The 13017-nt window shown below is 43.1% G+C and overlaps 1 protein-coding gene across 9 annotated transcripts in view; it reads right to left on the bottom strand.

Annotated features, from left to right (window-relative positions):
- Positions 1–3582: 3582 nt before the first annotated feature.
- The window catches only part of mpdz (multiple PDZ domain crumbs cell polarity complex component), a 47081-nt gene continuing 37646 nt past the window's right edge, over positions 3583–13017 (bottom strand). For 5 of the 9 annotated variants that reach the window (XM_080518779.1, XM_080518782.1, XM_080518781.1 and 2 more), the window contains 14 exons: positions 12931–13005; positions 12639–12834; positions 12364–12509; positions 11621–11704; positions 10417–10610; positions 10151–10165; positions 7481–7628; positions 7322–7408; positions 7137–7233; positions 6884–7047; positions 6076–6180; positions 5738–5832; positions 4766–4889; positions 3583–4667 (listed from right to left, as the gene is read on the bottom strand). In XM_080518779.1, the coding sequence (XP_080374905.1) occupies positions 4521–4667; positions 4766–4889; positions 5738–5832; positions 6076–6180; positions 6884–7047; positions 7137–7233; positions 7322–7408; positions 7481–7628; positions 10151–10165; positions 10417–10610; positions 11621–11704; positions 12364–12509; positions 12639–12834; positions 12931–13005 (1677 nt within the window). In that variant the 3' untranslated portion in view covers positions 3583–4520. The remainder of the gene's footprint in view (positions 4668–4765; positions 4890–5737; positions 5833–6075; positions 6181–6883; positions 7048–7136; positions 7234–7321; positions 7409–7480; positions 7629–10150; positions 10166–10416; positions 10611–11620; positions 11705–12363; positions 12510–12638; positions 12835–12930; positions 13006–13017) is intronic. The other 4 variants (XM_080518780.1, XM_080518787.1, XM_080518786.1 and 1 more) reach the window with 2 other exon arrangements.

The raw sequence follows: 13017 nt of genomic DNA, 5'->3' as shown, positions 1-13017 counted from the left end.
ACTTCCACCCTCCACTCTGCAAACATTTCCCGGTGGCTCTGTCACTGCATTACTTTACCCAAAGCTCATAAAGCAATGATTACACACTCTGCTTTATCAGACCTCAGCTGCGATGATGTAACTTGAAGCTGTACCAGAAATGCAAACATGGCCACAGAAAACACGCAAGGTGAGATTCAGACGAGGTGAAGGATCCTCCCGCAGGTCAGCATGCGTGATGGGACATTAAACACAAGCCTCGTCCGCCGTGCGTTCAGATACTGTTTGTACTGCTAACACGTGATGAGTACAGTTGAGGGTTCAACAGCAAACACTTAACACGGGTGTTTGTGTTCCTTCGTCCAGCCCGCGCTCTGTCGTCTGTGTAAACACAATCATCGTCCCTCATGCAAACACGCACACACACACACACATTCAAAAAGAAGAATAGGTGAAAAGGAAATGTGATCCGGTGTGATGTCAGCAGGTAACGTGAGAGTCGAGCTGCTGCAATGGGGAAACGACGGCTGTGAATCATGATAACATCCGATGGCTTCCTGCTGCCTAAACTATGTCTTTGGTGTAATTTTGGGTTTGAGGACGGAAGCTATATGTGTTTGTTTACTCAGAGGAGAATAGCTATAACCATACAAACATAAAGCAGATAGTTATCTCTTGTTTGTTCTGGCATCGAGATGCTGAACCCCCACAAATTAAAGAAAATTGGAAAAGGCAGAAACGCCACATAGACAGGGTTTGTTGGATTCCCTGTTCATTCAAAAGACATGTATCCAACATAAAACCTGCAGACCCAACCAGCCCCCCATGTTCTATAGAGTTGCATACGATTGTCCTATAATAAACATCTATGCTTGACTCCAAGCTGCATCTCGTGAAAGGCATGTCAATTAAAGAGAATAACTGCAGAGACACTGATTGTCTCCTGTTCTCGGAGCGGGAGTCACTCTGGGTCTGAGCTGTAGGAGGTATTTACTTTTCTTGGGCATGATTTGGCCTAATCGCTTGGTAATCACCAAAATTTAATCCAGCGGTTCAAACAATAAACAGACATCGCGAGCTGCTTCCTCACATTCCAGTCTTTATAAGTCATCTTCCCATCCTGCTTTGCAACACGTCAGCTTTAAGACGTCGGTCCGGATTAATGTTGCATCATATTTGTCTTGGAGGACGGACTCGGCTGTCGCTGACAGCCGCCACCCCGCTCATCTACAGTTACACCCTTGTGTTGAAAGGAAAGACTGTTAAACAGCTACTAATGTACTCTGACTCAGACAATGCGGAAGATTGTGATGGGGGCTAATCTTCCTGACAGCCAAGTAAAGAGTGGAGGCAACTGTGCAGAATGGTTAAACAATCACCTCAGGAACCTTTTTGAGCAGTGCTGTTCTTTAAAGGCAGTGAAGGGAAGGTATTGTCCCTAGGTAGAGTGGCTCAGAGGAAACTTAACACCACAGCCACAGTGGAATTGAATTGTGTTTGCAAGATTGTGTACGCAAGAGTGTGCAAGCTCTGGTACATGATCTGTTTGGATTATGGCTGCATGATATTGCAAATTCATCATGATCACCATTATGATATCGAGGTACAATACCATAATAGTGCTCTTTCTCTTTGCTATTAATAGGCCATGTTTAATTTAGTTTTTTCCTTGTTTTTTCTATCACATGTGCTAGCAGTATTTTCCCTGTGGCCACCAGGTATAAAATATACAATTGTGTTGAATTTTTTGCTACTTTTGCACTTTTATAATATAAAACTCTGTCATTTTGAAACATAATTTATTGCAGTTCCAGTCTCTTGCAATATGCATGTTGATCGGATGAACTTGTGAGTGTGAATCTAAACACACTATGAATTCATGCTTGGCATGCTAACACACAACAGGTCAGAATTCAGAAGCAAAAAAATGAACAAACTTCTGACTTCAGACCTGATACAACTGAACGTTTCTCAACCACGACTGAACCCTTACCGCATTATAACGCCTCTTTAGGCCTGTTTCGCTGACTCATCTTGGAACGCTCATTACCTCCAGGTTTGTGTTTGTTCAAGCATGAGTCATGACGATGGTGAGCTCAGAGATGTTTGAACAAGTACAACTTATCTCACATGACACATCCGGAGCTCCAGGAGTTAAACTAATTAGTAATTAAGCATATCTCCTCTCACTGGCATACTCTATTGTTGTGACTGTGGGTAATCATGACATCAGGGATGACATTTTCCATGGGAAAATCCCACGAGCAGGCACGAGTTTTCTTTTGAGCGACTTGGCTTTTTTGTCATTGTTGAGGGTGAACGTGACCCAGCAGCAACATCTGATCTCACTTCTGAAAGGGCCTGTGCAGACAAGGGCTGTGTAAACCAAACAGCAGCGTCTCCTGAACCTGTGGGAAGGCCAGGCAGGCTCTCAAACCCACAGGGGCAACTAAAACAACAGGTGCTTGTGTGTGTATGTGGGGTGGAGGGGGGTGGTTCAGCTGTTGTGCTCAGTTTATGGTTAGGTTGAGGTTGCAGCAGCTGCAGGTAGCATCATTGAGGCTGGATCGGGGGGGGGGAGGGATCGGCCAACAGGAAAGCATGTGCACCTCGACAATAAAAATCCCACAGTGGTCTTCATCTGTAACAGGCCCGGTGGATGTAAACGAGACCTCATTAGATGGAGGACCTGCGGCTGTGCAGCAGTTGTGCTTGTCAGTGTGCAAACAGATGGGATGCCATATTTTAATGGGAGATCGCCGACTCTATCCGGGCTTCATTGAGTCACCGGTGACAACAGTCTATTCAAGCAAGACCACGTGCTGCTCCGCATTTATCCCCCCTCGATAAATCTCACTTCATGTACATTTCACCTATAGCAGCCGTAGCTCCTGACTTGGATGTGGTCGCCTTTGAATTCAATGTGACCTGCGGAAACAGTAAAATGCTTTTATCTGTCAGATGGGAAATTGATTGCAGTGAACCAAATCTTCACTGACAGCCAGTTGCAGCTGCTAGTTACTTCAAAAAGTTAATTTTCACATTGTTCAGCTGTTATATAATCTCAAAGGTTCAAAGTAATGCAACACATTTAGCATCGGTGGGGATAGTCGATTGTGTTCATGATTCGACTTTCTCAGTTAATACAATAAAGAGTAATACTAAAATCCAATCTTAAATAATCATGGCTTACTAATTTGTGTTTCTTGGAAATTGTGACCACGAGGACAGTCATTTGGGCTAAAATTGACAGTTGGATTGTGGCTTGTTTCCTTGTCCTTTTTAATAAATCAGTATTTTTTGAGGGCGAACAACATCTGGATAATAGATCAGCTTCCTCCGACTAACTTATGACACTATTGATGACACAAATGAGTCAGCATACTGACTGACCCACACAGTGCTGACACTGTAATACCACAATAATATGACTATGTGCACATTATGAAGATTTTATTCTGATTTACAACATGCATTTATCTAATAGATTATTAAAATCATTGAAGTTATTCTTCCATATAACTAGTTACTTTTTGTCTGCAGTAACTACTTTTTGAATAATAGAGGCAATAACACACACAAGACAAAACTGATTGCATCCAAAGGTCACTTTTATTTCATTAGGTGTGAATAAATTCAGTACTGTCACTTGGGACAGTATAGTAACACATTTAAGGTGATAAAACAAAAAGAGTTTTCTTTTTTATGTCCAGATACAACACATGCAGGATGATTTCACCAAACTACATACTGGTGAGTCAAACAATGAGGTCAAAATGAGCATTTTTATAATTTGCAAGTGTGAAGCGTCTGTCCACACAAAACCTAAGTAACACTTCATTTACCTTTTTCTGTCCACACGCAAAAGAGAGTGACACTTAACACTTAGAAAAAGCAAAATACTGTGAAATAATACATTTATATATAAGCTTTAGCAGCGCTATTTTTCAGTGAGTTGGTCTCACACACACGCAGACAATTTCACATCTTATCCTCAACAATGTGTGTTTATAGTGTCTCTTCTCTCTTGATCAGGTCTGCTAGAACAGAGACTTCATGATAAGTTGATAACAACAGTTACAGCAGCATCAGTCTTTAAAAATAAAAATAAAAAAGATAATGATTTGTCAACAGCAAAGCAACACAAAGACAAAGAGCATTGTTCCGAGCTCTAACTTGCTAACCTATAATGGCCTCAGGGGAGTTTTAATGACTGCAACGGGAGGTCAAAATACTTCAGAATGTTTAAAATAAAATTTTAAAAATAGCTAAAAAATGTGCTTCTCTTTTGTAGAAATACTCTTCGGGCTCGTGCTGTGAAAAATAGTGACAGTTTTTCATTTTAACACCAGAAAAGAACATAGTGTCCAGTGAATACTTGAATCCAGATTCTGGGAATGTTTCAGATACTATTCACACAATAACTGACAGACTGTGGATAAGGTTTTATTGTATGTGATTTGTGCCGTAGCACTACTTCTCCAGAACAACTGAAGTTCTAGCCTTTGTAGAGAAGTGGTGATTATTTTATGTGTGTGTCTCTATGAAAGCACAGTGAGCGTAACACTTCCTTTGGTCCTTTTCAAAATGCCAACAGCTTCTTCGTGAGTGACGCTCTCCAGATTCTGCCCATTAACGGCAATGATCTGGTCTCCTCTCTTCAGACGGCCATCCTCTGCTGCTGCACCCTGAGCACACACACCAACATGGCAGCAGGATTGGATTAATAACACATTAGCTGCAGAATCTTACTGTAGATACACAGTCGCTGTGTGCGTCGTCTCACCTTTCCAAAAACGGTTTTGACGTAAATTGGCAAATCCCCATGAGGGCTGCCGTACCCTCCGACGATGCTGAAACCCAGGCCATCTGGTCCTCTGTCCAGAGTGATGCTCTTATACTGAGGGGGGCTGAAAGGAGGGCGGGGGTGGGGAGAGAATGTGATTAAGTTCAAGACATATATTCTGTGCAACAACTTCTATAACAATGCAGAATACGGAGCGTGTTGCAATGCATGTTGAGATTTTCTCCAAGACAACAACGTTACATCCTGTATTTCATTTGTTTCGTGTTGTGATTGCCAACCTGGTCAAAATGGATGCATCACGTAATAACGAAACATCCCTAAAATTACGAGATGCAAGTTTATATGTACAGTGCATTCATTTGGAAACATGATGAGTCAATTGGCTCTGACTGCTCTCTGAGGAATATTCACCATCCATGCTAAATTTACTCTCTGCCATCTGTTGACTGACCTTCATTTATGAGAATATATTGACACACAAATGAATAACGTACTTGTATTATATGTATTCGACAGAGGAGGTAAATTAACTCTCTTTGCAATATACACCATCCATACAATATTTACTCTTTTGTATAAAAACATTGCTCAACCATCAGAATAAATAACTGTTAATGAGCATATTTATTAAGTCAAGGTGATTACCTATCCGTCACCCGCAAGTATCATTGCATAAAAGGAACATAGACTTTGAACAAATGGAGTCAGTTGAAAAGCAGAGAGCAACCTGTTTTTAAAGGCACTCGTTGAACTAGTTTGAGGTTTGACGCTTCGCTGGTTTGAAAAGTCACTTCACAAATACAGTAGGCTGCTGTAACACAGTAATTTATACCAAGGACCGTTTGAACGGTAGTGATTTTGACAAGTGTGAACACACCCTGAAAAAACTTCTATTCAGGCTCACTTTAATAAAAAAAAAAGGTGAGATGGGGTAAAGTTTTGAGTTCATACCCTAAATCATCCTGGAAGATGCTGCTGCTCGTCAGACCCCCGGTGGCCTGCTCCTGAGAGGGTCCTGTGACAGTCGTGTCGCCACCTGCAACAACCTGCATTCACAAGAACACAGAAAATATAACTGTTATCATCCGGTAGAGCTGATTAACTGCCAAGATAAAGCCTGATAGCTTGATGGCGCTCGATGGAGGAGACAGGTTTTATTGTGTTATAAAGTGGGCCGCTACGACCCCTCAACTCGCCTTTCCAGGTCATAACTTTGTACACAGATAACTTAAAAGAAAAGAGAACAAGTTGAACTGCAGGTTATCTGTCTGCTGGTTTATCTGACAGACCTGCAGCTGAATGGTTCCCGTAGCGTTCTTCAGTAGAGCCACGGCCTGCGAGTGAGTCATTCCCTCAGCAGAGGTTCCACAAATGCTGACAATTCGGTCGCCGATCTGGAAAATGAAGCAAGCCTTTAGTACAGTTTGAAAAAAAATAAAAAAGTATGCATTAGAAATTCAGTAGGGAAGCTGTCTGCTCACATTTTCCAAGAAAAGGACAATTTATATGCAGCTCGCAGCTCAGATTGCTTCGCTCAGCTACATTTCCCTCCGTGCTTTTAACAACTTCGAAGTCTTTTTTTTTTGTTGTTTTGTTTTTATAGTCCGGTTTTGTGGTTACAGAGTGACTCAACAAAGTAGAAAAACTCTGACTAATACTGTTTGCAAACTTCAGTCACAACGCCATACCAGAAGAAAAATACACTTCTCTTGAGTTGTGCGATTTCATCCTGCAGTGTTCCCATTTATCACTCTGGCTTGAAATACAAAGCAGCGGGAATATAATTTGAAATGCTTCTGCTATTCATTTCAATGAGCCATTCTTTATGCTTAATGGTGGTAATGCAGGAGTGGGAGATTTATTATCCATGTTAGCAGCAGCCATTGTCCTCCTCCAGCCTCCATCAAACAGAGTTACGATTGTGAGCTTCTCTGTGAAGGTCACTGTTAAAGGCTGCAGGGTCTTGACCTTTTGGAGGACTTTCAAATTTGCCAAATTGAGTAAAGTGAGTAGGAGTCGAAGAGCTGTGAATAAATGAGAGGCACACAAGAATGCAAACGCTGAGTTTTTGAGAGGGAGCTGGAGCCGGTCTCGTACCTTCAGCTTCTGGGTCTGTGCCGCCAGGCCGACGGGGTTCATCATGGCGATGAATATCGGTATGTCACCCAGAGGACTTCCCACCCCGCCGGCTATACTGATGCCCAGAGTGTCACTGGGGCCTTTGGTGAACTCCACAGTCCTGATGTCCTGATGCTCCGGAGCTGTTAAACACAGACACATGATTGAAGCTTGCTGTGCCTCTCAGATTATTATCTGCTTGTTATGTTATGGCACCACTAACAGTACTTACAGTCCTCACTTCTGCCCGGTTTGTCAGGGTCACCGGGCTGGTTTTCAGTGTCTGAGCATGATGGATAAGACACCTTAGGGCTCCCTGTTTCGCTCATCTGAAACAAAGACATCCACAGCTTCAAACCCAATTCCTGACCTGCTTTAAGTGTATCCCTGATAGATGGTAAATGAGCCGTAAATCACCTGACTGCTCTGTGAAAGCCGTCTTTCTGAGTGGAAGGGGCCCGCCTTAAACCTCCCCACTTCCATCTTGATGGGCCCCACGCAGCACTACGAACAGGGCAGAGGGATTACAACCAGTGCAGGGTAAAGCACATGTGTAAGGAGACGGGAAGGACAAACCTTCAGGAGCGCAGCCACGGCCTCCTGAGTGGCCGACCTGACGTCTTCACTGTTGACTGACAGTATCTGGTCGCCCTGCATCAGTCGAGCATCAGTGTCCACCAAACCCCCTTTGACGATATCAGAAACAAACACTCCTGTGTCATTCCTGGAAGACGAGGAAGAGAAAGACATAATAGCATGAACATCTGTTACGCTATGCAGCAGCGAAATACAGCCTGGGAGCTTTGGCTCTCCAGCCAAACACTTTACACCATCTGAACCTGGTGCTTCTGTCGTATTGAGCACGACTGCTTTTGCACCAACACCTCATTAGGGTGAAAGCTTCTGCAAACTTTTTTTCTTTTTTTGAGTATCCAGATTTACTGAAAGATAGAAACATTTCTCTGCCATGGTCCTTTTCTGCAGACTAACATGGGATGGTCTGTGAAGTGGCACAATTTCTATAGCATTTGGCATGGCTATGACTTTGATGCTGATGTTACTTTGCCAGCAATAAGAATAAGGATTCCAGTTTTCACTGCTGCATCACTGATGTCTCTGCTCGGGTCTTGGTGTTGTGCCGTGTCCACTTCTCTTACAAGCCCAATCCGCAGTGAATAAATTGAAGACAGCAGATGCATTTATTGAAATGAAAAGTAATGTTTTCCACGATGGGAAATGGGCATCCAGAGGACCAGAATGGAGCCACTATCGGTGCCAACTTTGGGTTGTGGGCCACACGTTTCACACCTTGGGTCCAATAAACAACGCTGGATGGATTGCTGCCTCACAATGATGAGACAAAAATGTCACAGGGATGGTGAAAAAACCCTGCTTTCACCCACTGTACTGATTTTGAAAATGAAGATCAAGCACGCTTTTCCCCATCTATGTTGTTCTCTTGGTGATTGTCAGGAGCTTTGGTTTTAAGCATTTCACTATTGATCCTGTCGTGATTTCCCATTGAAATACTGCAAAACTATAGCTTTTCCTCAGGAAACTACTTGCAAACAGCACAGCAGTGAAATATTTAATGGCTGAGTTTGCCCCACGCATGCTTTTAACAGTCTGGTTTTCGAGGCTGTGTTTTATTGTCAGTTTCGTCAAATTGTGCACTTTATGTGAGCAGAGGTCTTTAAAAATGAAACCATGACTTATCAAGGATCCTGCCCCCACTTTTCTTTTTCCATTGCTGGCAAATTTGTGTCTCCGCTGTGGACTTAGCATATCTGAGGTGCCAATTTCAACGTGGATAAAGACAAACACAAGCAGGAGCTGTGAAGCAAAGCAACTCAATCCCACTCAATCCCCAGTGCCAGAGACACTTGGCTGTCACAACTCCTCGCCACTAACCACTAGCTTGCAGTTTCCTTTTGAGCTGAGGGTTTCAGGTCGTCTGTGTTGCCATCTTTTCCATCGAGTTTGAGCATTTTTTCCCTTGTGTAGCAAAACCACTGACAGAAGTAGAAATGCACATCCATGTTTAAAACTCAACTATCTGCTGCTGTCCAAACTGATTGACCTTTGACTTTGCCTTGGGTGTTTAACTTGAAGACGTCTCAGGCGTTGTTAGACTTTGTGTAATTTCCGACCGACCTCAGTTGTTCAGATATAACGTCAGTGTGAATAAAAAAAAGTTTAGACACTTATCTCCACAGAGATAAAACAGACACAAACACTGTGCACAATCGGCGGTACATGTACATATTTGGTCTTCACATGCCATTCCTGTTGTCCCGGGGGTGAAATCACTCCTCTCACTTCACTGCAGAGTATGGAACTGCAGCTTCGGCCTCACATGTGCCTTCATGCATAAATGCTTGACAAGAATAGAAGCCTGAGTTTATTTTGTGGGCGAGGAACGCTACAATTTTCCAGCTCACATCACAGTGAGACTCCTGTAAATCTTCCCCTGCTGATATAGTGTGAGCAACAAAAGGCACTTTCCCTCATACAATCAACGAGTGGTTACAACTGTGTCTCCGTGCTGCACAGATGAAACACTAACCCTGTTATGGTGAGACGCTGACTCACTTGCCTGGGACATTTAATATGTTAACAACACAGATTTTCCAGCTTGGGGCTATTTTATCGCTACGATGGCAGCAGTCAGCCTTTGTGAGAAGAAAAGTCTTGATGAAATCGGTCCCAAATAATTCAATGTCGTTGATTTTAATTAGAAAATTTTCATTAATAACTTGTGCTGACAGCACTGATTTATGCTTGCCCACACTTTTCCATCCATCTATCCATTGTTTTTACCACAATATCGACTCAGAGTGCTAGAGGGGATACACCCGGAATCTTCTCCCAGTCAATCACTGGACAACCACACACACTCACATACACACCAGTTTACCTAAAATGCATGCTCTGGGACTGTGGGAGAAAAACGAAGGCACCCACTCTAAAACACACAGAAAAGCTTAGCTTAAATTCGAACCTGGGACCCTCTTATTGTGAGGTGAAACTATCCCCCTGAGAGGACTGACTTTCTTTTTTGACCCCAACACTGGCGATATAATCTGAACATCGTGTACAATACTTTTATTTATTAACTAGTCCTACTTATGTTTATTTACTATAGTAACAATTTTAGGGGGGTGGGGGGGGCATCTAAAAACCTACTGTTTAAATACTGATTTCTGTTCATGTCTGATTCCAATAGAAATGTGAATAATTGGTTACCTTTGGTCCCGCGACCTGTATCAGAAAATAAAAGGAATAAGAATTACAAACTGTAGTGATCTACTCTGACAATAGAATGCAAGTTTTTGCTCGATTGAAACTAATTAAATATAATGTCCACTTTTGCTATGAGCAATAAAAAAAATTTTGATTTCTAAAAATGCAGCCTGCTGAGCACACTGAGCAGCTTTTTAAGCTATTTTATAGAGATTACTTTGATGTGTAAGATAAGAACACTCTACGCAGAAAGCAGTAGTGTATATCACCTCCTCCCCACGATGCTCAGTCCCAGGCCCTGGCCCGGCTTCTTGTGCAGCTCCACGGTGAAGGAGTCCCACAGGTCCTCCTCCTTGTACTGGGCTTCGTCTCTGTAGACCGACAACCGGACCCTGTGTGGGGTTTGTCGCAGCACGTTGATGGCTTCATCGTGACTGGCTGCTCTGAGGTCGATGCCATTTACCTGAAAAAGAGACACCGGTATGTATTAGGGAACTGAAACATAAAGAAGTTAATGGCCTAATGAATTAAAAATGTAACTAAATAAAATTGTCTTAGAAAATCATCTGTTTTTTGGGTGCTATACTTTAAAATTGCAATATTATTATTATCTATTTTTTCGTTATCTCACCCTAACTGTGCAATAGCAGAACTCTTCTGTCACCATTAATTAATATTGAACTACAAAAAAATGCAGAATCATTAAAACTACATCATTATATTTCAGTAACAGCAATGGTAGAATGCTTAAATTTTACAATGAGGGAGCCCGGCCACAAAACTCAGTGTGACGCTTCAGTGGTCAGTTTGAGGATTGATGTTCAGCTTCTTTTTCCCTCTTAAAGGAGGGAAATACCACATTAGCTTTCACCATGGACATGCAAAAGATTTTTTCCCCCACAGCAACTAATAGCACCAGTGAATGTCCCTCTTTTCACTTTTCCTCTCTGACCTTATTTTCTGAACACAAGCGCCTGGCTCGAGGACAGAAATGAATGGTCGAGGGCAATTAAGTCATTGGGGTGATTGTGCATATGTGTGAATGCCTGCACATTGAGTTTGTGTGTGTGTGTGTGTGCATGCTTTTCAATTCAAGTCTACTGATTGAGCTACAATTACTGGAGTGCTGAGCTCCCCCCCTGCCCACCCTCTGTGACAAAGCGCGAGGTCGAACAGAGGGCAAATCCAAGTTGAGCCTGGTTACTTAACTTGTCAATGCACATAATACATACAGGATTTGTTCCACATTATGTCTATAATCACTTCATGCTTGAGTATATTATTTCGTTGACAGCTAAATACAGTGCGCTTTTAAGTGCTGTGGTAACATTTTTCCTTTCCTGAAGCACAATAACTTATATTCGAGATGTGTATCATTCGCCTTTGCTATGGTGGATCCTTCTGTTTTAAATTTAAAGGCTTCACTTTAAAACTACCCAGCCACACATGACAGTCATAGCGCTGCAGCTGCACCTCCAGGATTTGGTCTCCTGCCCACAGTCTCCCGTCTTTGGAGGCTGCCCCTTCTTCATAAACTTCATGGATAATGATGGCCCCCTGAAGAGGGAAAAAAAACAGGGAGCAAATAAGTACAGGGTAAGAGAGGAACTGCCTGAAATGAAATGTAAACATCAAGTGTTTATTTGGAGCAAAATGGCTAGATACTGGGCAGTGAATGGGATGAGAAAAGTAAAGTTAGGAAACTTTGTTGCTGGAAAGACCAACTGTTAAAATGTGTGTGTGTGTGTCTGCATGTGTTTCAGTGTCATTCGGGGTCCAGAGGTTACATTCCAGGGCGGGATATTGTCTGCTGCGTCCGAGGCCGGACAAAGAGCTGCTCCCCCAAGCCTGACTGAGCAGACAGAATAGATGGGCTGAGAGGACGACGGCTGGGGTAGGACGAGGACGAGGTTGAGGACGAGGAGAGGGAAGGCTGTGACAACATCATTTCCTACATTCCTGAGTCCCCATGGCTATTTCAAACCTGACTTATACTGCCACCAAAGAATCTAGGTGGGTGGCAATGTGTGTGGGAACCGACCACGCGTGGTCACGTCTCTTATAACACTTGTATCATCATATATTGTTATATACTCAGATTACCACTTGTTTTTTTCCAGTTGATTTCAGCACTTGTTTTGAAAAGCCATAGTCTAAAGGCTTAAGTACCAATAAATAGTTTTGAGAGTAAGTCTACCACATTGATTGTTTCCTACCAGCAGGGTGTCGCAGCCTCCCACAATGCTGAGGCCCAGGCCTGTGCGACCCTTTGAGATGTCAATGGTGGTTTCACAGCCTGGGATGATGGGACAAGTGGTTGGGTCGCAGGCCAGAGTGGACGGAGTGGACGAGCGACTGAGACCTGAAGCAAAAAGAGAATAGAAGTGAGATGATTTTCAGTGGTGGATGAGAGAAAAATAAAGGCAATCTGACGTCAGCCATTGTGAATCAAAATCTAGCGGAGCATATCCTGTCACTTTATCAGACTCACTGGGGACCGCCTCTGCCTCAGGTTGATTCAGAGTAGTTGGGCTGCTGCTAGGCATGCTGGGTAGGCTGGCGAGGACGCCGTCTGTGCAACCTGCGTCCTGCAAGGTTGACTGGGGAGAGGAGAAGGAGGAGGGAGTCTCATTTGTAGAGAAGGTTAGCTTCATTGGACCTTTGGCTTTTCTCAGAAGAGAATTGACCTAAAAGACATTGGGACAACCACACGTGATCTGTTACATTGTAATGGCTCCTCACTGCTACAGCTACTGCTAACAGTACTATGTTTCAAAACGTACTTGTTCAACTCTGTATCCAAGCACTGATTCACCGTTCACAGCGAGGAGTTTGTCCCCTGGTTTCATGCAGCCTTCCTGCACAAACAC

Source organism: Blennius ocellaris (genome assembly GCF_963422515.1).
Source record: "Blennius ocellaris genome assembly, chromosome: 23".
In the NCBI taxonomy this organism is placed as follows: Eukaryota; Metazoa; Chordata; class Actinopteri; order Blenniiformes; family Blenniidae; genus Blennius; species Blennius ocellaris.
The sequence above is the reverse complement of the archived record's forward strand: the minus strand, read 5'-3'. Positions and strand labels throughout refer to the sequence as shown.